This window comes from Lepidochelys kempii, chromosome 1 (assembly GCF_965140265.1).
Source record: "Lepidochelys kempii isolate rLepKem1 chromosome 1, rLepKem1.hap2, whole genome shotgun sequence".
Taxonomy (NCBI): Eukaryota; Metazoa; Chordata; order Testudines; family Cheloniidae; genus Lepidochelys; species Lepidochelys kempii.
Window position 1 is genome coordinate 154,572,041 of NC_133256.1, and position 26,966 is coordinate 154,599,006.

Genomic DNA, 26,966 nt, shown 5'->3' on the forward strand with positions numbered 1-26,966 from the left:
TTGGTTAGGTGCCACTAGTACTCCTTTTCTTTTTTCCATATTTCACTGCATTTTCATCTTCTCTCTCCACTTTATCTGTCCCTCTTCATCTTCCTTCCTTCCCCATCTTCCCCTTCTTTCACATACCACCCCACATCCTTGATTCCAGGTCCAAAACAAAGATTTGTTTAAAATTAATTGGCGTTTAAAAAAAAAAGTGAACTTACCACATTAATTCTAAGACATGCATGTTACATGCCTAAATAACTGCAGAACTTTTTTATGCCCCTTGTGCTCCCTGAGCTTTCGTCTCCACCTACTCTCCATCACGCTTTTTCTTGCTTTCTTGTTTAATCTTGTGTTTAGAATAAAATTTGAGAGGTAGGAAAAGTCTGTTTATTTGTGAGGTGCAGTGTGGCCCTAATGATGATGCTTTAGGTTTTTTTTAAAATCGTGTTCTAAAGTCCTGTCTTATTTGTGTTGAACTCTACATATGATTCCCATTTTCTGTCCTGATTTGGGGCAAGAAAAGCTTTTGTCAGTCTTGATATGCATAGGATTCTTAAGACCTACTTACTTAGAACAGCTGAATTTGGAAATTCAGGATCTACTTCGTTCATTTTGAGACTAAGCAGCAAGGGCCTAAGCTTTTTAGATTTGTGTTAGCTAACTGGATAAAGCTGTATACACTGCTGACTGGGCCATTAAAAGTCCTGGTGCATGGGAGGGGGGTGTGGGCACCATGCAGTGCTCACCTCAGGCAGCTCCCAGAAGCGGCAACATGGTCCTCTGGCTCCTAGGCCAGGGAGGCTCTGCGCAGCCCCAAAGCACCGGCGCTGCAGCTCCCATTGGCCGGGAACTTTTATTGCACTTTTGCACGTCCTGGTTTGGGTCAGAAGGGGTAGTGCTGAAGTAGCACAGGAGACTATTTTCAGGAGACGTATACCGATTTTGCAATCCACGAGGTTCAGTTAAGCATCCAAACTTGTGGGTACTTATCTGACCTGAAAGTCCTGAGATCCTCCTGTCACTAGTTTCTGTACGAATCACTTCGATTTTTATAGGTACCCTGCTATTTTTGCAATTACTAGTCATTTTCTAATCTGTTTTTCTGAATAAAATTTGAAGCTCAGATGCACTTTAAGGAATGTTTCTATTGTAATGACTGTTGGATTATGCAGCAGGCAACATGGATTTCAGCAGCATCCACTTTTTTGTAGGCTGCAATAGTGATTAATTTAGAGTATTTGAAGATAATTAAAAGCAAATAGGCATAGTAAAAAATGCGTGTAATGTTATTTTGTAAGGCTTTTGTCCCCTGTATAATAGTCAGAGCCTTTTATGAGAGAATTTCACTTGTGATATTATGGGTGTAATTGTCATGGCTCCTCTTCAAAATTACAGCACTTTTTGAGTACAGAATAATTCTTAGGAGAATTTACAAATAAATAATTAGTTTCAGTTAAAATTAATCTAAAAGTTGGTCATTTAAAAAATTTAGCGCCCAATATCAGTGGGATTTTTTTTGTCCCAAATTATCTGAATAACAGAATAATACATACTCTTCAAGCTTCCCTGATACTTAAAGTCCACTGAAATGTTTTGCATAGGCTACATTCAAAGTTGTGTTTTAAGATTAATGATCATTTTTTGACATTATTCTGTTTACGTAAGTTTCTCTTTCAGCAGAGCCTGAATAATGTTCATTAAAGAATTACATAAAGAATTGTTCTCTTTTTCAAAATGGCTGCCATCTCCTATTGTTCCTAAAAGGATTGGGACCCACAGGTTGTTTTCATAGCAAAAGATGGCCACACTCTTTGTTTACTTGATCATCACAGTGCTTCTCTTTGCCTTCTGACAACTTGGGGACTACCTTCTTCCTTAGAGGCAGCCTTGCAGCAATCCGATTGGGAAAAATAGTAGGCAGTGGCCACTTTGAAGAAAGGATCTTAATTAAGGCAGCCTTTGGTCTCAATTGCCTTTGACAATAATGGGGAATGACAGTCATTTTCAGAGAGAGCAGTTTTGTTAATTTATCTGAGAGTATTTACAGTAATTCTTCAGCCTCAACTGACAGAACTGTTATGAAAAATAGCAACAAAATTAATGGAAATATTTATTTTCAAAAACTGTTTATTAAACTTAGAGCTTCTCAACAATAAGGGCAGAAAGGAGAGGTAAACTAGGAGATGGAGTTTGTACATGAGGTATATGAAGGGTGAAGGAGATAAAGGAAAATGAGGAGTACATTCTGTCAGATTTGTACAAGTGTGTTGTGATGTAAGGCACCCAGAATATCTTACTGAATCTGGCCCTAAAAATTAAAATTAAAAATAATGTAAAAAGATTTTAAGGTTGAATATCTCATATTTCAAATATCACATGGTAATATTTTCTTTGGGTTTCTTGTTTATTGAAAATGTATTAAATTTGTAATTTTTAACAGGAAATTACCAGACAAAAATTAAGTTTAAAATAGAGATAAGGTTGAGATTAAGTAGTTAAGGATTAGAGTAAAATATCTTAGAGAGACAATGTAACGTTTCAAAAACAAAGCACTACAAACCCTGGATTTTCAAAGTTTACGGTTAAATTTAAAAGAAATCCAAACATATTAAGATATAGAAGTGCACAGTTAGGGCACTCAGGCAACTTTAACTCTCCCTTGTATCGACACCTTAAAGGAAAAAAAGAAAAAAAAATGTCTTTCATAATCAGTTTAATCTAAGCTGGGGCTACACACACTAAAATGTCTTAATCATAAGCACATTGTATGATGTCATACAGGGGGCAGAGTTAAGGTTGTTTTGCTGCCCTAACTTTCCATACCTCCGCATGTTTGGGTTTCTTTTAAATGTAACCTTTATTCTGAATTTCCTGGTTTATAATGCTTGCTTTTTAAAAATAATTAAACCATCCTGTAAGGTATTTCACCCTAAAAGTTTTTGATTGGCAATATGTAATAAATGAACTTTAATCTTTGTCATTATGACACCAATGAAACATTTTCATAACCTTCCCCCATTGCACCCTCACAAATAGGTGAAACGCAAAAAATCCTTGTATGTTACCTTGATTACTTGAACTGCTAGACTGTTTGCTTGATGACTTGTGACTTGATAATATCAGACAGAATGTGGTGGCCATTGGAAATTGTGTCCACTATTTTTAATATAAATGGTTTCAAACTGAGCTAATGAATCTTAATTCTACATTCTTTATGAGGTGCTGATCTTGTGGTCAGCGGGCAGTTCTGTGTCTGTTCTTATGGTTGTGGAATCATGGAGTATAGTGGACCCAAACTGGAATAAATCAAGGAGCAGAGGGGTCATATTCATGACTTAGAACATTTTTGTTTAACTACATTTTGAGTCTGATAAAATTTGAAATATTTAGTGATAGTCAAATAATTGTTGGTGGGCAGAGTCTAGAAGAGATCGTCTTTATATAAAGAAAGAAATCCTTCAGTGAGGTTTTGCCTGTAAATTGACATGTTTCAGTGCATGACTATCTTTTTTCAAATGGTAAATCTTGTTCTAGCTTTAAAAAAAAAAACAAAAGAATTAGAATAGTGTCTTGCGTCCTTTCCAAGTCCAGCATTTACATCTGTCATCCTTACAGAAGTGAAGGTTTTATGAGTTTGTAGATTGGGACCATCTGTACGTAATTGATTGTGGAAAGTTTAAAAGTAACTTCAGTTTCTGACACTAATTTGCGTAATCTTTAACTACAGTATACTTCCAATTATCCGAATAGCATGGAGGACACTGATTTTATTCGGATAAACAAGAGGGTCTGAGGGTCATTCGGTAGCAGGGTGGACCTCCCAGGCAGCTGGAGGCTTGTTGACCTCTTCTTTCTCCTCCCCCTTGCGGTCCTGGCTGTGACTCTCTGCTATGTCCTGCTCATTCACTTCCACAACAGCGGGGCTGCAGAGGGCTCCTTGAGCTGTCGCAGAGCCAGTGACATCTGGACCTTGTAGGTGCATGGAGGAGGCTCCAGTTCTGGCAGGGCAGAGCAGGCACCCTGGGCTGCAGGACTTGCATCTTGTGACAGATCCCTGCAGGCACCAGCCCTGCAGTAACTCAGGAACCCTCTGCAGGTCCTCTGTCACAGCCCCTGCTCACTCGCTCCCGTGACAGTGGGGCTACAGAGGGCTACCTGCCCTGCTGCAGGAGCCATTCAGCTGCAGAGTGGCCTCCCTTACAACCGTGGCTCCTCATCATTGTTCTCTTTGTAGTCCTCTCTGGTGGTCTTTGCTCTATTATTCAAACCTCTGCCTTATCCATATTCCTTCTTTGTCCTCCAGCACAAGATACATGCCCTCTACAACATGTATCTTGTGTTTGGGGGCAAGGAAGAGATTTGGATAATGCAGAGGTTTGGATAATAGGGTTTTGGATAAACAGGTTTCTACTTTATTGTAGTGTTGCAGAATTGATCGTATGTATGGATTTCCTTTCTTTACTGTCATGAGGTTTAGTTGTCCTTTTTCTGTGCCTTCAAAATCTGCCTCTCAAAATCATACATGATTTTATTAGTTAGCTAATGAGAATTTTATGAACTTTCTAGTCGAATGTTTGATAAACTATAACTATTTCAGTGAAATACCCATCACAACCAGTGGTCCATTTTTAAAATGAAATAACTCATGAAGTATGTATGCAATAGCAACAAGACTAGCATGTATACTGCATTCATTTTGTAATAGCTTTTCATTGCTCCTATGTTTTGCTGTCCTTGCCAAAAGAGAGATTCCAAATTATATTTCATTTCTGATAGCTGGGAATAATGATTCAGGATAGTTTTTGATCTTCCTTCTACTTTTAAACCTGTGGCTGCATTGTAATGTGCTCATTTAAAAATTTCAGTGATATATAATAAATATATATATAATATTACTGAAATTAAATATGAATATAAATATGAAAAACCACAGAACATTGAAATACCAGTAATGTAAGTGTTGCAAATTTAAGAAACTGAAGATTTTAGTTTAGTTTTAAACACAAACAAAAACCCCTATATCCTCTGCAAACTTTGCAACTCAAAGCTTATGCTCAAATAAATTGGTTAGTCTCTAAGGTGCCACAAGTACTCCTTTTCTTTTTGGGAATACAGACTAACACGGCTGTTACTCTGAAACCTTTGCAACTCAGAGTTATCCTCATTTTCTTCTCCCACCACTTGATATTGTCTCTACTCATTTTCTAGCTATTGGGGGCTCCCACAAATCTTAAGATCAATCTTGACTGTTATATGCTTTGCTGGGTTAAGGGGTCTATGATAGAAAGTCTCTTTATATTTTCTTAAGGTACAATAGAAAAGTCTTAGCCCACTTTGCATGTTAGTGTCTACTTTGTTTAAAAGAATATCCAAATAATTGCTGTGTGTTTGGAAGATGCTGGACAGTTGAATGTCTATTCTGGTCAATTTTAAAGTTCCGGCTTATAGTGATACTGAGAGAGAAAAAAAGAGACAAATAAACTAAAATTCACAAGAAATCACATAAAACATTTCAACCAAGAATCACCAGCTTATTGGAAATGCTGTCCCTTAAAAAATGCTGTTCCAACTTTCTATCCTGTGGTCATCAGGTCTTATCCTCTCCTCTGCTCCCTAAGACTGTTCTTGTGTTTCCTATAGTCCTTCTCCCATACATGCAGATATGGTTTCTGTCTCCAAGGGCTTCACCTAATACTTAGCCCAGTTTTCAGGCAATAAGCAGTGGGCTACCTGCTTAGCATTCCTGCACCTCAGCTGTATTCGCTTAGGTGGGCAATGGAGATGGAAGCTGGCTGGCTGCCGTTGAGAGAGAGAGAGAGAAGCAGCTATAGGAAGTGGGAAAGAGCACAGCTTGGAGGTCAGTAAGTGCTGCCAACAGTCCCTGAATAGTGGTGGGAACTAGTTTTAGTTGGGTCAAAGATGAAAAACCTGAGTCTGTTCTGGCTAGCTGTGTGTGTTGCTGAGTATATACATACTTAGCACTCTTAAGAAAAAAGGTTTCTCATAGCCTTGGGATCCTTCTGCAAGATGAGAGCCACGATATTGAAATATCCTGAAAAATGGAAACTAAAACTATTGCAGAAATTTGCTCATTTGTGAAAGAGGATGAGATGTTCTTTCCTCAGCCCCACAACTTCCCAGTGTGTGCCCGTCCTGTCTAACTCATGTTTTACAGAAAAAATTAATAATTCAGAATTTTGCTGCCCTGCTATACTTTTTTAACTCTTCAGTCAATAACTAGAAGAATTTGGGCAGAAAATTCTCACACCTACTAGTTAGATTAATATTCATCTAGGCCTATTATGTTTAAAGTTTGAAAGAAGTTGAGAGTGAGGGATCGTCCTTCAGGATCGCACAGATCTTGGGAGACAGGCCAGTCCTCGCTTACAGACAGCCCCCCAGCCTGAAGCAAATACTCACCAGCAACCACACACCATATAACAAAAACACTAACCCAGGAACCTATCCTTGCAATAAAGCCCGTTGCCAGCTCTGCCCACATACCTATTCAGGGGACACCATCATAGGACCTAATCACATCAGCCAGACTATCAGAGGCTCGTTCACTTGCACATCTACCAATGTGATATATGCCATCATGTGCCAGCAATGCCCCTCTGCCATGTACATTGGCCAAACCAGACAGTCACTACACAAAAGAATAAATAGATACAAATTAGACTTCCAGAATTATAACATTCAAAAACCAGTTGGAGAACACTTCAATCTCCCTGGTCACTCAATTACAGACCTAAAAGTCGCAATTCTTCAACAAAAAAACTTCAAAAACAGACTCCAGAGAGAAACTGCAGAACTGGAATTAATTTGCAAACTGGACACCATTAAATTGGGCTTGAATAAAGACTGGGAGTGGATGGGTCATTACACAAAGTAAAAACTATTTCCCCATGCTAATTTTTTCCCCTACTGTTACGCACACCTTCTTGTCAACTGTTTGGAAGGGCCATCCTGATTTTTCACGACAAAAGTTTTTTTTCTCCTGCTGATAATAGCCCACTTTAATTAGTCTTGTTAGAGTTGGTATGGTAACCCCCATTTTTTCTTGTTCTCTGTGTATTATATGTTCCTACTGTATTTTCCACTGCATGCATCCGATGAAGTGGGTTTTAGCCCACGAAAGCTTATGACCAAATAAATGTGTTAGTCTCTCAGGTGCCACAGGTACTCCTCGTTCTTTTTGCTGATACAGACTAACACGGCTAGCACTCTGAAACCTGTTCCTAGCTGTGGAATTAAAAGACTGGAGCATTAAAATAAGGGCTGAAAGCTTCACCAAGAGTAGCTCTCCCCTCCTCAGGCTCTTCCTGTCCTTATTTAGGACAGTAGGGAGGATGGAAGCATTGGTACTGCTCTCCTTTCACTGAACAAATCTTTAGCTAGCCACTGGGATTGTGGTCCAGGGGTGAGGCTCCCGGAATCATCAACCCTCTTTGAAGTAGGTGCTGCTTGGGCCTACCACTTCCATGTTTTGCTGTGCTCCCATGTGCTGACCCCTGCCTTCCCACACCTAACCTCCAGGTCCCCGATAAAGGGGAGTTTTTTGGAGGATCTGTCCCTCCCACCTCCCCCCCGCATGCCTCCCATTGTCTTCATGGTATGGCTGTACCTTCCCCATCATTAGTCTACAGCAGTGATACTCAGACTGTGGCTCTGAAGCCACAAGTGGCTCTGTAATGTGTCTTCCGCAGCTCCTTGCAGCACATATTAAAATACTGTGTGATTTAATTAACAGGCAGTCAGGATGCTTTCAGTGTTATTAACCAAATTGTAGTTGAGAAAATAATAATGCTTGGTGAGTCATTTGGCTGTGAGAATTATATATACACACGACACACTAAATATTTCCCATCATACTGTTTAAGTATGAGAATATAGTACTATAATAAATGAAACCATGAATTCGCACTACTGTGACTCTTTTGGGTAATGTTGATCACTAATTTTCTCCTGAACCACTGAGGTCTGAGTATCCCTGGTCTGCAGGTTGCTACCACACAAGACCACTGTTCCCCTGATCTAAGCACGAAGAACGCCAGGGGAAAGGGACACAGGCCACCTCACAGGCAAACTGAGCTCTGCTGGCACCAGCTTGCCAGTCTTGTGGAAACGTCAACCTTATGAGAGAGGTTGCCCTGCACATGTGATAAAGAATCCTCCACTCTCCCTGAGCAGTTGCACACCATTGTAGTAAGAAAATATTTTTAGTGAGAACGTTGGAAAAAATTAAATATTCTGCTAACATATTAGATCATGCATCCTGAAACATTTTTCAAGGAAGTCCATAATCCAGTACAGTAGGTGTTGCTTGTCTGATTGAAAACATTAAGTCCTCTGCTGATAGTATGTGAATAGTTGTTGCTCCCACTAACAAATAGCCTACTTCTGATGGATACTTCTGTGAATTTAAGTATAGTTTGACATACTTATTTTATCAATTGTGAGCAGTAGTGGCAATGAACCAAAGCAGGCATAAGTGTGGTGGTTCTTCGAGTGCTTGTTCATGTCAATTCCAGTCAGGGTGGGCATGCACCACGTGTACGATCGTCGGAAAGTTTTCCCTTAGCAGTACCCATTGGGTCGGCCATGGAGACCCCTGCGGTGGCACCTTTATGGTGCTCAATATATGATCCTGCCGACCCAACCCCGCTTCAGTTCCGTCTTACCACCAGTGACAGTCGATGGAACAGCGTTTGCTTGCCTCGCAAGTGCTTCCTTTAGCTTAGGTTTCAGTTTTTAGTTTAGAGTTACACTTTTGGTTAGGGACTGGGGTTCCACCCTATCCCTTTCCTTCCCTCGGCTCCGGGGCATGCCTCAGAGCCAAGGGTTTAAACCGTTTGGGACCTGCAATAAGCCCATGCCAATGGGCAACCCCCACAACTCGTGCCTGAAGTGTCAGGGGGAAGAGCACCAAACAGATAGGTGCAAAATCTGCAGGTACTTTCGATCCAGGACGAAAAAAATAAAGCAATAATTGCAATTGGAAGGCATCCTTGCAGATGCATCCTCCATTAGACAGCCCATTTACAATTAAAATATTGTTTTTAATCAGAAAAATAATGCTAACATTTTTCAGTGGAAACATTGATGTACAAATCACTCAAACTACCCACAAGAGAAATACTGAACTTAAAAATAAATACTAACATAATCATTAGTTCATATCTAAAGGCAGGCAGTTGCTCTGGAGTAAACTTTGGGGATATGAAATGTACATATTAATATTTTCCCCAGTATTTCTCTGTTCCCTACTGAAGGTACCCAAGTTAATTGTTAAGGTCCTTCTCCCTCACAGCTCTTTCATTTGTTTGATCCTATAATATTGCTCAAGTTTATTACGTCAGTCTGTGATGGACGTTATGTCCCAAATACAGGACTGACTTAATTACAGAAAACTGGGTGTCTGGAACCAACCATAAAACACAGGAATCAGGGGAGCGGGGAATTGTTCATTTTGATTTTTTTTAATATACTTTGGAAGATTTCTTCAACATTGAATCCCTTTTAACCCAAAATAATGCTCTCGTCAAATTTGTGCTACCCATTATACATTTTCCCATTTGTAAAGTGTAGAAGAAATACATGGATAAATAATGTAATATTTTGTGTTAGGGGAAAAAATACTATTCATTTTGCTTAGTTCTCAGTGAATCCTGGAGCCTTTCAGTTTCAATGCTTTAATTTAATTTTTGTCAGGAGTGGGAATTCTCATCATAGTCTTTATTTCAAATGCAGTGTTCAGAATATTTTTGGGGAAAATGTTGAGGGTTTTTTTTCTACCAATAGAAGCCTTCATCCCAGATTCAAGTAATTATTACTTTTCCCCCTGTGATGCTGCTACTCCTTTCTGGGAATATTTGGTTCTCTTTACCCTCCTGTTTCCCTGTTGGAATTTCTTTGGATTAGGGAGCTTTGGAGGATAGGGGATAGTTGAACATAATTTTCTACTTTTTTTATACGTGGTCTACCAATTCTCCCCTTACTCCTATTCTGTCCTGGCCTCTATTAGTACATACTAACCTGCTGGGGTATTGAAGATTTACTAACGTTTGTCATTAGTACTTGGATATTCTTCAGAGATCTGCTGTGGACATACAGAATAGTCTTCTCTCTGGTGTTTATAGCTTTAAAATAGCTAGAGAAGCAATTTCTCAACACCTGTAAAGGGCTGCTTTCTGGATCATGTAGTTCTAGAACAAGTTATTCTCATCTTGGAACTAAGTAATGCACAGGTGTTGGTGCAAGAAGTATGTATAGTTGACCTACTAAATAATAGTGAGGCACAATGTAATTAAATACAGCATCTCATATGAGGGATCATATCAGAAATCAGCACAATACCACTAATCTGTAGAAAAAGGGCCTTGTTTAGTTTAATTCCTCACTTTATTTTAGTTTGTTTATTTTTAAATAAAGTCCAGCATGGAAGGCTACAATAAGACAGGAGTATAAATAGTGAATAACCCTAAAACAAGAAAGAGAGAGAAAAAAAACCAAAAGGCAAAAAATGGTTTAAATGTTGAAAGCTCAAAGTTTTACTTGTCAAATAAGTAGCCTCCAAAAAAAAAAAAAAAATCCAACACAGGTTAAGACAGTAGAAAGAAGCCTACATTTTGGGTGATAAAATAGAAGATGGGAATTTGAAGAGCAAATAGCCAAGTTTATTAAAGCAAGTAAGAATTTTAAGTGAATCTGTTTTTTTAAAATGCTGGTGGTTGATCCTGAGAATTACAAATGTCCAAAAAGAAAAGGAGTACTTGTGGCACCTTAGAGACTAAAAAATTTATTTGAGCATAAGCTTTCATGAGCTACAGCTCACTTCATCGGATGCATTCAGTGGAAAATACAGTGGGGAGATTTATATATCCAGAGAACATGAAACAATGGGTGTTACCATATACACTGTAGTGAGAGTGATCAGGTAAGGTGAGCTATTACCGGTGGGGGGGTGAACCTTTTGTAGTGATAATCAAGGTGGGCCATTTCCAGCAGTTGACAAAAACATCTGAGGCCACACTATCAGAGGCTCGTTCACCTGCACATCTGCCAATGTGATAAGCCATCATGTGCCAGCAATGCCCCTCTGCCATGTACACTGGCCAAACTAGACAGTCTCTAAGTAAAAGAATAAATGGACACAAATCAGACGTCAAGAATTATAACATTCAAAAACCAGTCGGAGAACACTTCAATCTCTTTGGTCACTCGATTACAGACCTAAAAGTGGCAATTCTTCAACAAAAAAAACTTCAAAAACAGACTCCAACCAGAGACTGCTGAATTGGAATTAATTTGCAAACTGGATACAATTAACTTAGGCTTGAATAAAGACTGGGAGTGGATGGGTCATTACACAACGTAAAACTATTTCCTTTCCCCCACCTCCCCCACCCCCAGTTCCTCAGAAGTTCTTGTCAACTGCTGGAAATGGCCCACCTTGATTATCACTACAAAAGGTGATAATCGCTCACCTTACCTGATCCCTCTCGTTACAGTGTGTATGGTAACACCTATTGTTTCATGTTCTCTGTGTATATAAATCTCCCCACTGTATTTTCCACTGAATGCATCCGATGAAGTGAGCTGTAGTTCACGAAAGCTTATGCTCAAATAAATTTTAGTCTCTAAGGTGCCACAAGTACTCCTTTTCTTTTTGCAGATACAGACTAACATGGCTGCTACTCTGAAACCTGTCACAAATGAAGTCCAGTGAGGAGTCGCACGTAGTACCAAGGAAAGTGTTTGGAACAGTAAATAAAGATAGTTATAAAACACCTAGATTACACTGAAAAAGAAAACTATGACTAATCAGTAAGCTAAAATTCTTAGGGCACTTCAGCAGAGCATAAAGTATTACTGGTTGATACTCATTTGGACTTTGCAAAGTACATTACAAAAGTCCAAAGCCTTTGCAAAGTCCATTACAAACGGCTATTAAGGAAACTAAGTAGCTGGGGTGAGAGGTAAAATTCTGTCATAAATTAGAAACTGGCTATGAGACAGAAAATATAGTAGGAATAAATGGTTTATTCAACATGACGAAAGGCTAAAGGTGGAGGAAGAGGAAGAAAAAATTTATGCACGTTTTGTTTTTTGTTTTTATGGTGTAGAAGATCTAAGAGGACTGTTACCAAAAAGATTTTTTTTCTTAGTTAGAAATTCTGGTCTTGTCTGCTGTGAATGACTGTTGAATTAGTAAAATGATACCACGAGAACTGAGAGTTAAAGTTTGAGTGTTTAATTTTTCGTCAACTGAACTACTCGTTTTTGTTAACTTCTGTTTGAGTGCCGAATTGACACATGGGAGAAAGAATGCCTTTCTTAAAGATTCATTATTATCCCTCCTTCAGTTAAATATGGAAACTTAACATTTGCATTCTCTGAAACCCCCACAAATTCGTCCACGCAAGCGGATTTAACATTGCGGTTATTTCAGTGTTTTGGGGGTTTGTTTTTGTTTGTTTGTTTTAAAGAGGAACAAGAACATTGTATTTCTTTCTGGAAAAATCTTTTAGGCCTTGATATTCAGAAGTATGCACGCGCACACACCCTACCCCAGAGGATAAATAGGAAGACTGGCATGTGTTAAATATATTTAATAATGATTTTTAAAAGGAGGTGAATGCAGATTGGCAGTATTTGCAGATGAGTTATTTATATTTGTCAAAAAAAGAAATCTTTGAAGAATTACAGAGGGACCTAACAAAGCAGAATGATTGGACAACTTAATGGTAGCTGAAATTCAGTGTAGAGAAATTAAGGTAATGTACATTGGAAAGATTAATCTGAACTCATACACATTTGAGTTCAAAATGTAATCTAACCATTTAGCAGAAACACTCAGGGTCACTGCAGAAGGCTGAACATAAGAATACTCATCAATGGTCCATCTAGCCCAGTATCCTGTCTTTCAACAGTGGCCAGTGGCAGATGTTTGAGAGGTAATGAACAGAACAGGGAAACTATCAAATGATCCATCCCGTCGTTGAGTCCCAATTTCTGGCAGTCAGTCGTTCAGGGCCACCCGGAGCATGGGGTTGCCTCCCTGGCCATCTTGGCTAATAGCCATTTTGATGGACCTATCCTCCATGAATTTTTCTTTTTTTAATCCACTTATACTTCTGGGCTTCACAACAGCCACTGCCAATGAGTTCGACAGGTTGTGTGTTGTTTGAAGAAGTACTTCCTTTTGTTTGTTAAACCTGCTGCCTGTTAATTTCACAGGGTGACCAGTGGTTCTTGTGTTATGTGAAGGGATAAATAACATGTCCCTATTCACTTTTTTCACACCAGTCATAATTTTATAGACCTCTATCATAATTCCCCTTAGTTATCTCTTGTCTAAGTTGAGCAGTCTATTTTTTTTAGTCTCCCCTCATATGGAAGCTGTTTCGTACCCCTAATCATGTTGGTTACCCTTCTCTGTACCTTTTCCAGTTTGGATATATCATTTTTGTGATGAGGTGACCAGAACTGCATTCAGTATTCAAGATGTGGGTGTACCATGGATTTATATAGTGGCATTATGATATTTTCTGTGTTATCTGCCCCTTTCTTAATTGTTTCTAACATTCCATTCACTGTTTTGGCTGTTGCTGCTCATTAAGCAGATGTTTTTAGAGAACTATCCATGATGACTCCCAAGTTCTTTTTTTGAGTGGTAACAGCTAATTTAGACCCCATTATTTTGTACGTATAGTTGCACTGAGCAACACTGAATTTCATCAGCCATTTTGTTGTGCCGTCACCCAGTTTTGTGAGACCTTTTGTAACTCGTCACTGTCAGCTTTGGACTTAATTATGAAAGAAAACATCCACTCCTAGCGCAGAGAGGTCCAAAAAGAAGGAAGGAAGATGTTAAAAGTTCTTTCTGTCCCTTTAAGGGAAGTTAGAGACCTAGTCCCTATTTTGGCCAGGACAAGGAAAATCTGGTAGACTTGACAGTAATGCATGCTGGGGAAGAGACTGGGATTATTTTTTTTATTTATTTTATTTTGCTGAGTGTGGAAAGAGATCAAGGAAGAGGCAAGTGGCAGACATGTTGAGGGTCTTCCTATGGTAAGAAAGAGAGGGAGGGGCCTAGAGAGTGCAGCTACCTTTGGTGAGACTTCCATTGAGAAGGAGACTGTCAGGGTATGCTCTATGCACTGCTGCGTGGTGCCTTCTTCTGGCAATTTGGCTTCACCTAGCTCAGTGCCTCCTTTCTTCTCCTCTGCCTTCTGCAATTCTCCTCTTGTTTACGGAGTTGCAGCATGACTGCTTTGTAATTCAGTCCTCTGGTCAGGTCCCACAGTGATTACCCATCCTGCGGAGTCTTTTCAAAGTCCTTTTGCACTAGCATTGTCAGGCCATCCTCAGGCCCCCTGCCCTGATTATGTCACTCGTGCAGTGATTCCATCAATCTTTCTACTGACTGCCCCTAGCAATAACACTGTACAGCAGATGGTATGGGAACCCAGGCCTACATTCTATTCTGAGTTCCAGTCCAGGGTCTTACAGCAATCAAGTAAGGTCTGCAGTAACATCTACGTTACTGCTTTCACACGTGGACTACTTCCTACCATGCTTCTCCAAGCTGTTCATTCTCCGCCCTTCCTACTCAGACCTCTATCTCTTGACCTACTAGGTAAACCTTTCCTCTTAGCATAATATCCCTTTCCTCAGGGGTTCCTATCACCCCTTCCTTTTCCCTTGCCTCAGAGAATGAGAGAGAGAGAGACTGCAGGTTTCCTCCCTGCTCACACTGTTGCCAGCCTGCTGGCTTTAGAGAAGCCCTGCCTGTTCCCTCACAGGTGAGCTTTCTTCTAACTAGCACTCTCTACACAGCCTAAATCACCCCTATTGGCTGCTTAATTGGCTGATTGGGCCTGTCTGGCCTAATGCAACTCTCTCAGGTTTGGTGTGGGAAAGACCAGAAAAGAGATAAAGAGAAAGTTGGCTGACAAGCAAATATAGGAAGTAGCTTTAGGAGGAAGAGTGAAAGAGAGGAGTTGAGGCTGGAGTGGACAGTTACTTCATTGTTTAGGGCCGCTAAGTTGGAGCCTGTGGTAGATAGAGGGCATGAGTTCCTCTGCCTCAGTAGTGCCATCTGCAGGTGGTGTATTCCGTAAGAGAGGGTGGCTCTGCCAACTAAAGAATAAAGGATCCCTGCGGTCAAGGAGTGAAAAACTAATTTGGTAATCTTGCACCCAGGGGGAAAGTTCAGACAGACCCTTTGGGGGACAGCTGTGGCCTAGTGAGAGGGACTAGGTGAAGGTTTTGTATTTGGACTCTCCTTTCATTTGGACTTTGTGTAACCTGGAAGGGGAAAAGTTTTTGGTTTGGCTTGAGGGCTGAACAACCCAATCACTGAGAAGGTAGACTATCAACCAGCAGGGAAACTGAGGCATGGAAGGACATAAGGGGCACCACTACAGAGGTGTAAAGAATGGGATGGAAAATGTTATATCCTTGCATAATGATAATATGCCCTCACCTGGTCTAAAGGTTCAGTTTGGCTCTCAAAGAAGTATAGCAAAGCTAGGAGTCCAGAGATGGGCGCAAAAAAAAAAAAGAGGCGTGAAAAGTTTCATCTGAGGAGAGATTGAAAAGAGAACTGTTAAGTTTGGACAGGGGAATAAGTGGCAACATGATATAGGTATGTGAAATAATAACTCAGGTTACACAAGAACAAGGTGATACCTAGTGAGATTGAAAGATGCATTTAACACTGATTTAAAAAATGAAATGCTACTTTTACACAATGTATAAGAAACCTGTGAAACTCTCAGCCACCTTATGTTATTGAGGTCAAGAGCTTATTAGGATTTTTAAAAGGATTAGAAATGTATTTGCATAATGGCACCATCCACAATTATAGGGGTTTTTTTATTAAGGGATATAATGTCTCAGGAAATATCTGTGGGGTTAGGAAGAAAATTCCTTATAAACAGGTTGTTGAGTAGTTGTGAGGTTTACTGCACTTTCCTCTGAAGCATATGGCATTTACTACTGTTAGACACAGAATACTAAACATGATGAACTGTTTGTTCATTCCCTGATTTCTTTGTTCCCATAGAAATTTCTAATGTTTGTTCTCTGCTCAAACAAATGAGTGATTTTCTATTTTGTAAGGTTTGAAGAAAATCTATTCATCTATTTTTAATGTCCAGATATGAAGAAGGTATTTTCATAATTTAGGGAAAAAATCACATGGTACAAAGTGTTCGTATAATTAAAATAATTTATTAAAACTTGCCATTGACTTAACGTACAACAAAGACCAAATTTATTTCAGGTGTTTGAAGACAGGTGATTAGAAATAACAAAATGTTCCTTCATTTATACTGAACTTTTAATGTCTCTTCAGTTTGCATATGAGTGTATTGGGGCATTGCACAGTGAAATAGAATGTACACCTGTGGGTTTTTTAAGACTGCTCAATTTTAATCTTGAGCATTCAAGATCTATCTTGCTTACAGATAGATCAGCGGTTCTCAGTTCGTCAGGACCCCGAAGTGAGTCAGGATCCTGTTTTAATGGGATTGCCAGGACTGGCATTAGACTTGCTGGGGCCCGGGACCAGAGCCCAAGAGTGGCTTCGGCCTTGGGTGGCAGGGCGCAGGCTACGTTTCACCTACCCAGGGCTGAAGCCCTTTGGCTTTGGCCGCCCATCCGGGGCAGCAGGGCTCAAGTTTCAGCTTTGGCCCCCTCCTGGGATCGTGTAATAATTTTTGTTGTCAGAAGGGGGTCGCGGTGCAGTGACATTTGAGAACCTTTGAAATAGAACATGTGTTTGGTACCAAGAAAGTGTCCAGTTTAGCATGTCACCAGCTCTGAAGGGCACGTTATATGCTTGGGATTGCAATCCTAAAGCAGGCACCTGTCAATTTGTGATCAAAAGATTGTAAATTGATGTGTGTGGACATCCCACTAACCTAGGGTGACCAGACAGCAAATATGATAAATTGGAACAGGGGATGGGGGGTAGTAGGAGCCTATATAAGAAAAAGACCCAAAAACCGGACTGTCCCTATAAAATCGGAACATCTGGTCACCCTACACTAACAATAGTCCAACCCATCTTCTGGCTGCATAACCCCTTCCCACCCTAGTCACCTCTTGCGTGACAGATGTCCAGTTCAGCTACCACCCAGCTATAAGTGTAACTTGGTGGGTATATTTCACTATGCAACAGTGAAGTACAACTGCAACATTGTTTGATATTTTAAGCCCTGATTGAGCAACACATTTAAGCACATGCTTAAGTGCTGTGCCCAGTCAGGGCCTTGTGCAGCAACTATAATAGGCAAAGTGAACATGATACATTAAGGCATTAAAATTTGTACCGTATGTAAGCTCTTTGAGGCAGGGACTGTCTTTTTCTTCTGTGTTTGTATGGCACTTAGCGCAGTGGGGTCCTGGTTCCTGACTGAGCTCCTAGGTGATATATCACATCACAAATAATAATATGCAATAATACCAACTGCAGAACTATATGTGCTATGGGAAGCAAAATTATAGTAGCTGTGGGAGTAATAATTTTGAGTTTCTTCTCCTTAAGAATAGAAAATTTCAAACACTGCATTGAATCAGCGCAGGGTCATTTTGTTTGGGTTTGATTCCACTGTTGTGCAGTCATTCCAATTAACTTCTGAATTTACTACGTCAGAAACTGATCTAGTATCATATTAGTTTAGCAAGTAAAATACATGCAGTGCACTGACGGACTGGTATTCACTAACATTTCATCACATACCCTTACCGCTTATGATGAGCTACACGTGTAACTTTTCATACACCAGAGTTAGAATACAACATGATGAATTTTGATGATGCCCTTTCTCAGAGTTCTTATCTGTACTCTTGTTTTGAATGATAGTGTGTGTGACAGAGGGTTGTTTGTATTGATCATTTGTTGGGAAAGATTTTGTGACTATTTTTAGTCTGAAATAGGGCCATGTCTATTAGATATCGAGACTATTTCAATATCTCAAGTCCTCTTGGCATCACACTCTTCTTTTAAAATAAATCATGTTTTGTACATTTATCCTTGTAGGTTAGATAAGAGTAAAGGATTTAAGAGGATACTGTGCCACATAAGCCCCATATTTTTATATGCATATAAAATGTCATTTGTTTGGGGGGGGGGGAAAGATTATTAATTTTGTACTTAAGAGTAACTGTATAGTCCCACTCCTAGACCAAAAAAAACCGCAGTATATCTTCGTTAATTCTCACTTCAGTAATGTTCAAGCATAATAATTTAGTCTTACTGTGCTTCACAAGAAAGATTTAGAAGTTGAGTGCTGCAGAGTGACTTTAACAAATTATTCTACAATATGTATATGCTAGTAGACAGTGAAGTACAAGTATTAAATTAAACTTGTCAAAATAAATGAATGAAGTACATTACTGCATGGTAGTTTTTTAATCATATGTGTTCTTACTCGGTGATTGCAAATTTGCAGTTTGTGACGTAACAGCCTTTTGTATGAAATTCTGTGAGAGTTTCTGTGTATTACCAATTTAATAATGCTATGTCCACTATTACCAGATAGACTTGATCTGAAAAGTATTTTTTGTTCCTCACTGCTATGAATGGATCACCTGGTAGTCAGTGCCAATTAATAAGGTTCTACTGTACTTCAAGTTAAAAACTATTTGCTGTGTTAAATTATAATTTAGATTATTTTCTTTCTTTTGAGATTAGTTATATTTTTAACTAATGGTGGTGTTTTTGTAAATGTGGGGAGAGGGAAATAGTGGGAATAATTTAAAATAGTGTCATCTTACTAAATGAGAATCCTTGATTAAGATATGATAGGAGTGGTGGGTGAAATTCTGTGGCCTGCATTGTGCAGGAGGTCAGACTAGATGATCATAATGGTCCCTTCTGACCTAAATATCTATGAATCTATGATATGTCCTGGAGGTTCCACTTAGCCCATAATTATGGTTTACCCTTGTACATCATTAATATTTTCTGTTGTGCACAATGTGTAACTAGCACATATTCAGTAAATATACTTGTAATTTTTTTAATCAAATGTTCACACAGACAGCTCTCTTTCCTTTTTAGGAATCTGGGTAAAAATGGCTTATCTAACAGTAGCATTTTATTGGATAAATGTCCACCTCCACGACCACCACCTCCACCATACCCTCCCTTGCCAAAGGACAAGTTGAATCCACCTACACCTAGTATTTATGTAAGTATCATCCGACTGGTAGGAATAAAAGGTTAGGGCTTTTGTAACTATATACTTAGCTTTTTAATTTAGATATGTATTGAAACAAAGTATCTTATTCAGAGCTAAATTTTACTACAGGGGTGCAAACATGTGAAAAGGCAGAATTTTGACCCCAAAGAGAATCTTGTGATATATTTACAAAGAAAAACACTGTAAGTGATTCAAACTGAGAATTCCAGTGTGATTGCTAAATTGAAACGAAAACACATTAGGAGTGCTTTTTACATTTTTAGTACTTCAAGTACTGATTTAAAAAGTCAGACAGTTTGAGACACAACTCTCAGTAATAATTCAAATGGATTTATAAAATATTTTAAGATGCATTTCCATAGGATTACACAAATGTTTATATGAGCAGATAACTAAATGGAATTCTCCTGTCCATATCAAAATACAGCAAAGAAAATCAATTAAATTTGCAATAACAATATTATAGCAAAAAGTTAATATAAGGAAGAACCTGAGGTGTCAAAAGCTTTCATGAGAGATTTCCCTTACTCATGCCTACTTTCTGGTATGGCAGTATATTCTGACATCAGAATTGAGCAATGTCCCAAATTTTGTGTAAAGTTCCTTGGTCATGGAGGAGTAACTTAGACTCATACAGCATCTCCATAGTTTCTATCCACACAGTGAAATTAACATTTGCTCTGGAGACATGACCTATACTGACCCCTAGAGGCAAAATGTTGAAAGATTGGCAACAAGAGCAAAATTAGATGTAACTAACAATGTAGTAATTAAACATTTTTTTTAAAAACTGACTAAAATCAATTGTTCTACTTAATGGTAGAGACAATGTAAATGACATTTCTGTTTTAGTTAGGCAGTTTCCTTTTAACATTATCTAAAGGATTATCTTATAACTTTTGAAAATAGTCTAACAAACAGTATTGTCTTATTCTAAAAAAAAATTTGGTAGATTTGGAGATTGTACAGTAGAGGACAAAAATAATTCTGTGACTCTTAATTATTAAAATAACTAATTTCTGTAATATATATGTTCTTTGGGGAGGAACAAGAAATTAAATTAGGAGCTCTGCTGAGGTAAAAATACTGAAGGGATGCTGTAGAGAATACATGTTACTAGATTTTTGGATCTGTTGTCAAATACAGAAATAAACTGCAACAAAATTGAGCTTAGAAAAGCCTTGCACCAAAGCAGTCTGGACAGAATTTCTACAAGGGAGTAAATTATAATAAGTAATTTCAAAAGGAGTGAAATCAGTATTTAATGAGAAAATATTGTGTGATATAACTGCTAATTCACTGGAGTGCATGAAAATGGATAGCATTCCTGACCTCCTCCTGTTTTATTATTTGTTATTTTACTAATGAAAAGTCTGACTTCCCCTGAGACCTAATAATCCTTTGTTATTCACAGTTGGAAAATAAACGTGATGCTTTCTTTCCACCTTTACATCAATTTTGTACAAATCCAAACAATCCTGTTACTGTAATACGTGGCCTTGCTGGAGCTCTTAAATTAGGTAAGTTTGTTTTATACAAAAAAACAAAGCACAGGGTAGACTTTTTTCTTTCTAAAGGAATGTATATGTATGTAGGGAAGTTTGGGGAAATCTTTGAAGTGTTCACAAAAGTCAGTTTTATTTCCTTAATATATTCATGTTTGCATAACAAGGAATTGGAGTAATATGTAGTCTGCAAACTAAGCAGTATTTCTGTGGTACTTTAAAAGAACTTCGCATCCAGAAGCTCCCATTGACTTTAGTCAAGCAGGTGCCTAACCATCTGTTTCAAAACCTAACATGAGGCTTCTATCTTTGAAACTCTTTGCCCACACTGTTTTCTGCCTTAGTTTTCCCATCTGTAAAATGGAGGAGGATAATTCACCTGTATTGGTAAAGCATTTTGAGATTTATGGATTAAAATTTTTGTACTTCTTCAGTATGCTTATTATTTATTAGAAGTATTTTTTGTAGAGCCCAGGATTTGTCCGAAATACATGTTTTCAGAAATAGTAGATTTAGTCATATCTGCTAGTAAATATTTACTTAATCTAATAATACATATGTCCTTTTCTGAGAAGGACATTTTTAGGCAGTGTAGTCTCTTTTGGGCTTTTACAATCCTGTGTGGGGAAGGCTTTTTACTACATGAAAATATTTAATGTGAAACCTAAATAAACTGAGTTTTGTTTATTAAAGCTGAGAAATTACACATTTCCTTTTCAGGTAAAATATCAAATGTTGTGCTTCGGTATATACCTTTAGTTTCTTTTAAATATATTAATCTCTACCTTCCCAATGTATAATTTAACCTTTTCATTATACTGCACTATTATTTATGAACTGTATTAATGTTCTTTAGATCTAGGACTCTTCTCTACTAAAACATTAGTAGAAGCAAATAATGAACACATAGTAGAAGTGAGGACACAATTACTTCAACCAGCAGATGAAAACTGGGACCCCACTGGAACAAAGAAAATCTGGCGTTGCGAAAGCAGTAGATCTCATACTACAATAGCTAAATATGCACAGTACCAGGCCTCCTCATTCCAGGAGTCATTAAGGGTAAGTACATCTTAACTGTTTTATAAAGAACACAGTAATTCTGCAACCAACTTGTCCTCAGTAACAACTTCCAAAAAAAAAAATCATATCATGTTTTAAGGAGTCTTTTCCATCAGTTGATATTGGGAAGAAGGGGATTCCCATTAATGCTAAAGGCACAGCTAAACACATAAATTCCCTGTGAATGGATGGGCAAATAGACTATAAAGTGTTCCGCACAAACACCTTTAGTTTCTTCAGTGTAAGACTATTAGTTATCACTTTTACATACATTTAAAACTAACTTAAACTGATATATAGTAGTATGTAAATTCAGATTTAAAAGTTGTTGAGAACTTTAAAAATGCATTTAAAACTTTAAAAAAAACTTTACAAATAGTATTTTTACAGACTATTTCTCAATTTCCAACTGAAAAGTACTTAGAAATAAAATTTCTTTATTCAGAGTATGGTGATGTAATGTTTATGTGCTGCTTTTTAGAAGCCCACACGCACTGTTTTCCTTCAACTCAAGTGTTTGATACAGTAGAAATAATGTTATAGTTTCAGAAATATGTCTGTTAATGCTTTCCGTATCTGATATTATGTAATGGCATTCTGTGTTTATAATTATGTAATTGCCCATATATTTGGGAATGCCTCAGGTTCTAAAATTAATATTTTCTTTTTATAAAAACATTGTTTCAATACATAAAGTGAAGTGTTCATGTTTTTTTAAATACGTTTTTTGCTAACATTATCTAATATTTTAAAAAAAAAAAAGTTTTCTAGTTTTTGTGGCCCCAAATTCTAGTGGTGAGTACATCCTTGGAATTAACTTGGGAACTCCTGAAAGCTCCACACAGATGTGATCCTAGATACATGAAAATACTAAGCTAAATAGAGCAAAGAGTGCAAGGTATTTCTGACCAGCTCTAACTTAGAAGAGGTTGGGAAGCAGCAGTAACAGAGGGTCGAGGGCTGGTATTTTCACTTTAACCACAAGGGAAGTGGTGGTGGGCTGGGTGAGGTGACAAGGACAGGAGAACTTCTAAGTTAGAACTTGCACTGCTGACAGGAGAAACAAGAACTTTGTGAGCCGATTAGACCAGGGTGTTGGAACAGTTTGTATAGTGGGAGTGCTGAGAGCTATTGAACTAAACTGTAAATGCTGTATATGATGGAAACTACTTCAAACCAGGGGGTACGATAGCATCCCTAGTTCTAGCACTGATGATTTAGAAGCAGTAATATGTGGTAGGAGATCCAAGTCTGGATTTGTAGTTACAAGAAAGTGGAGAGGATTAATCATGGGCTGTGAGAGAAGCAGGCGAAGGAATCAAGGACATTCTGGAGGGGGTACATTGGGGGATTTTGATGGCACCTGGATTGGGCTGATCAGGGACACAAATGGGATTTTTCTAGATCTGCAATGGTGATTGGGGAAATGGGATATCCACTGAAGATTTCCGGCTGCTGTTTGGGGAAGTGAGCGAGGATTGTATTCTTCCAGATCATTCCAACGCTGTTGGAAGGTGGGGGCTGCCAGAAGCCTTAAGCCCCACTGGTTCTCAGGGCCATAAGGTAAGCTAGAAAGGGGTCAGAGGATGGGGCAGAATCTTACCCAGAGAGTGGGGTTGGGGAGGTGTGTGGCTGGAGCCCTGGTTATTGTCAGAGAAAGAATCTAGAAATATGCAAAGTATTTGAGATGGGGTGCTGGGCCAAACTAATATTTCTGTCAGTAGGGAAGAAGGGGAGTGAATGTAAAAGTGTGTGCATAATTTGCTTTCAATAAATTTTAAAATATAGAGCTAATCTGTTAACGTTCTCAACTCTTAAGTTTGTCATAGTGTAGCTGTATCAAAACTTTAAGAAATAGAAGGAAAAGAATGCATATAGGCTTCCAGAGCAGCTAATGTTTGATAATGCATATGAACTGGCATGTTACAAGAGGTCAGCTGGAAAGCCTCTATTGTCATTAACTTTTGCATGAAAAAAATTGCATAGATGACTGCAGTATTTTCAAATTAGATTTTTTTTTCTCTCTTAACAAGTTACTAGTAGCAAAGAAATGTAAAATGTACATGTTAAAATGACGTTCATGACACAATGTTCCTTTTCCTCTTTTATGGAAGTCAACAAAAACACTATTCCTATCTCATTCTTATCCCCAGTTTCCTCTAATCTTCAAAGCAACCTCTGGACCATCTCTAAAAATTGTCCATATAAAAATTATAGATGCAAAGGTTTTCATATTTTATTTGGTTTGAGATTAAATCTATTAATACTATATGATAAAGTGATAGGAAATGTCACGTTTTTGTTTTGCAGGAGGAAAATGAGAAAAAGAGTCACCACAAGGACCACTCAGATAATGAATCCACATCTTCTGATAAGTGAGTTAGGTATAAATAGTATACTTCTATAGTTTCTTTTCCAAAGGATATACTTCATATGTTTTCATAATTTTTACAGCTCTGGTAGGAGAAGAAGAGGACCTTTCAAAACAATCAAATTTGGGACCAACATTGATCTGTCAGACGACAAAAAGTGAGTCTCCATGTAATTTGTCATTTTTTATAGTTATAAACAAAGTTGAGCCAGCATGCCCACCTTTATTATTTATCTAGAGAGTTTCCTATTTTATTTCCTCACATTTAGGTTCCTGTAGCTCATTTTACTTTTTGTTGTTGCTGTTTAATAAAACTATACATACTATATCCCTATCATTGTCTGATATGTATTTGGATTTGGGTCCCAGTTAATCTTAGAGTTGCTTATCTTATCATTGGCTACATAACAGTTGTTTGGGCAGTTTAAAAGAAATGCATGTTTTTCTGATAACACAGCAGCAACACCACATTGCCATACTGGAAACACACATCTTTGCAAAGTGTTAGAATTCCCAACCCCTGAACTAACTATTTATTCGTTCCCAACCCCTAAACTGTATAATTAACTTATACAGTTAAATTCTTGGTGTTTTGAGGCAAGTAGATGCCAGTTGCAAAAGTTCTACAACAAACAGAAACAAATTCATGATGTGAGACTGAAAGTGTTTTTAAAGGTTGAGCTGCATGTTGTTCATAGAGAGAGCTTGAAGGAAAGTTAGGATTTTATCATAAGGCCTTGAGGCTTCTTAGTAGCATAATTGAGAGGAAAATAAAGCTTAGAAGACAAACCGCGTGTATAGCACCAGCACACACCCTTCCCATACAAAACATCCCTTTACATATCTCCTAGTCTGTGTCATTCTGTGTATAAAAGTAAACACCAGTCTGTTGTTCTCTCATCTTGTTTGTTCCCAAGGATTTCACACAGTATGGATTAAGACTTTAAAAATGCACTTCCAAAAGACTTCATCTTCTCTCCTAACTCTCCTTTCTTAGCAAAGAGTTCCGATGGGAGGCTTGTATTTTAAGAGACTATGCACACATTTCAAGAGAAAATAATGTAATTTGCTTCCATTGTCTTTTAGTATAATGCTGATTGGTACTCAGCTAGTGAGCCTAGAGAGAGAGACTAGTATTCGCTGGGAAAGGGGACTGGGACGAAATGAGAATTCTTGAGGATTGGAGACTGGGGGCTTGTCTCCACTTACCGGGGGATCGACATGTGGTGATCGATCTACTGGGGGTCGATTTAGCGGGTCTAGTGAAGACCCACTAAATCGACCACCGATCGCTCTCCCGTTGACTCCGGTACTCCATTAGAATGAGAAGCATAAGGTAAGTCAATGGGAGAGTTTCTCCCGTCGACCCAGCACGATGTAGACACTGAAATAAGTTGCCCTAACATATGTTGACTCCAGCTACGTTATTCACATAGCTGGAGTTGTATAACTTAGGTCAACTTAGCCCCGTAGTTTTTTTAGTGCCTGCCCTAGGACTGGGACAAGGAACCAGAGGTATAGAAGAGGCTAGACTGAGACAGTGCAGGGTGGAGTGAACAGGATAGGAGGAGTCAAACTTTGGGGAAATGGGCAAAAGATTCTGCGTGCACCAAAGCATACTCCTCTCCAGAGCTCGGAATAGAACCCGAGATCCCTGAGTCTCACCATTCCTCTGCTGCCAGCAAATATCTGTGAAACCCATTGGTAAAGTATCTCATCCCCCAACAGAGGATAACGTACTGTTGCCCAAGTGGCAGAGGTCTGTATAGAGGATCTAAAAGTTCCAACCATACTGATTAACCACATGAGTGTCAGTACAGTGCCATATGATATATGTACAGTGCCATATTTGTTTCTGTTTTTTGTATATGCTTTTTTATAAACCTAGAAAACTACATGCACAAAACATATTAAAAGAACATTATTTAGATTGCAGGGTCATGAACTCATAAGTTAGCAAACATGGTCCGTCTGTGCGTATGTACAAAGACAGTATATCATGATCACATACTGTTATTTCCACAGGACTCTGTGTCGTTCAACATTTCCTAACTTCTGAGAGCTTGATTTTGCAACCTTAATGTTTTTTAAACATAGGTTTGTGTGTGATGTATCCACCCTTCATGCTCTTCATCATATCCTCCCATTTTCTCTCATAAGCTTAATGTTCACCCATTGGGCTCTACTCTTGCATCCCTATTTAATCTCCTGTACACCACCTTTTCTTCATTCCTCCATCCTACTCCCACCAGAATTGCTTCTCTCCAAGAAATCCTGATCCAAGGCTTGCCTCTTCCGATGCCTCTATCTTTTCATACTCTTAAACAGGAGTGGGCAAACTACGGCCTGCGGGCTGGGTTTGGCCCCTCAGTGCTTTGGATCTGGCCCACAGGATTGCAACCCCCGTGGTGCCACGGGCCCCGCGCTGCTCCCAGAAGCAGTGGGCACCACATCCCTGCGGCCCTGGGGGGCGGGGCAGAGGGCTCAGTGCGCTGCCTTTGCCTGGGGTACCTCCCCCGAAGCTCCTATTGGCCAGGAACTGGGGAGGTACCCACAGGCAAGAGCAGTGCGTGGAGCCCTCTGCCCCCCCTCCCCCAGGGGCTGCAGGGGCTTGGTGCCGGCCACTTCCCAGAGTGGCGCAGGGCCAGGGCAGGCAGGCAGGGAGCCTGCCCTGGCCCCATTGTGTGCCGCTGCTACCCAGAAGCCACTCCAGGTAAGCGGTGCCGGGCCGGAGCCCGCACCCTGAACCCTTCCTGCACCCCAAACCCCTGTCCCGAGCCCCCTGCCACACTCCAACGCCCTCCTGCACCCCAACCCTGT

At 39.0% G+C, this 26,966-nt stretch overlaps 1 protein-coding gene across 10 annotated transcripts in view; it reads left to right on the top strand.

Annotated features, from left to right (window-relative positions):
* KDM6A (lysine demethylase 6A) overlaps positions 1–26,966 on the top strand; it is a 280,386-nt gene that overhangs the window by 223,914 nt on the left and 29,506 nt on the right. For 7 of the 10 annotated variants that reach the window (XM_073359011.1, XM_073358944.1, XM_073358964.1 and 4 more), the window contains 6 exons: positions 19,067–19,196; positions 20,623–20,728; positions 21,570–21,775; positions 23,180–23,338; positions 24,086–24,150; positions 24,230–24,304. In XM_073359011.1, coding sequence (XP_073215112.1) covers positions 19,067–19,196; positions 20,623–20,728; positions 21,570–21,775; positions 23,180–23,338; positions 24,086–24,150; positions 24,230–24,304 — 741 coding nt within the window. The remainder of the gene's footprint in view (positions 1–19,066; positions 19,197–20,622; positions 20,729–21,569; positions 21,776–23,179; positions 23,339–24,085; positions 24,151–24,229; positions 24,305–26,966) is intronic. The other 3 variants (XM_073359031.1, XM_073358982.1, XM_073358991.1) reach the window with 1 other exon arrangement.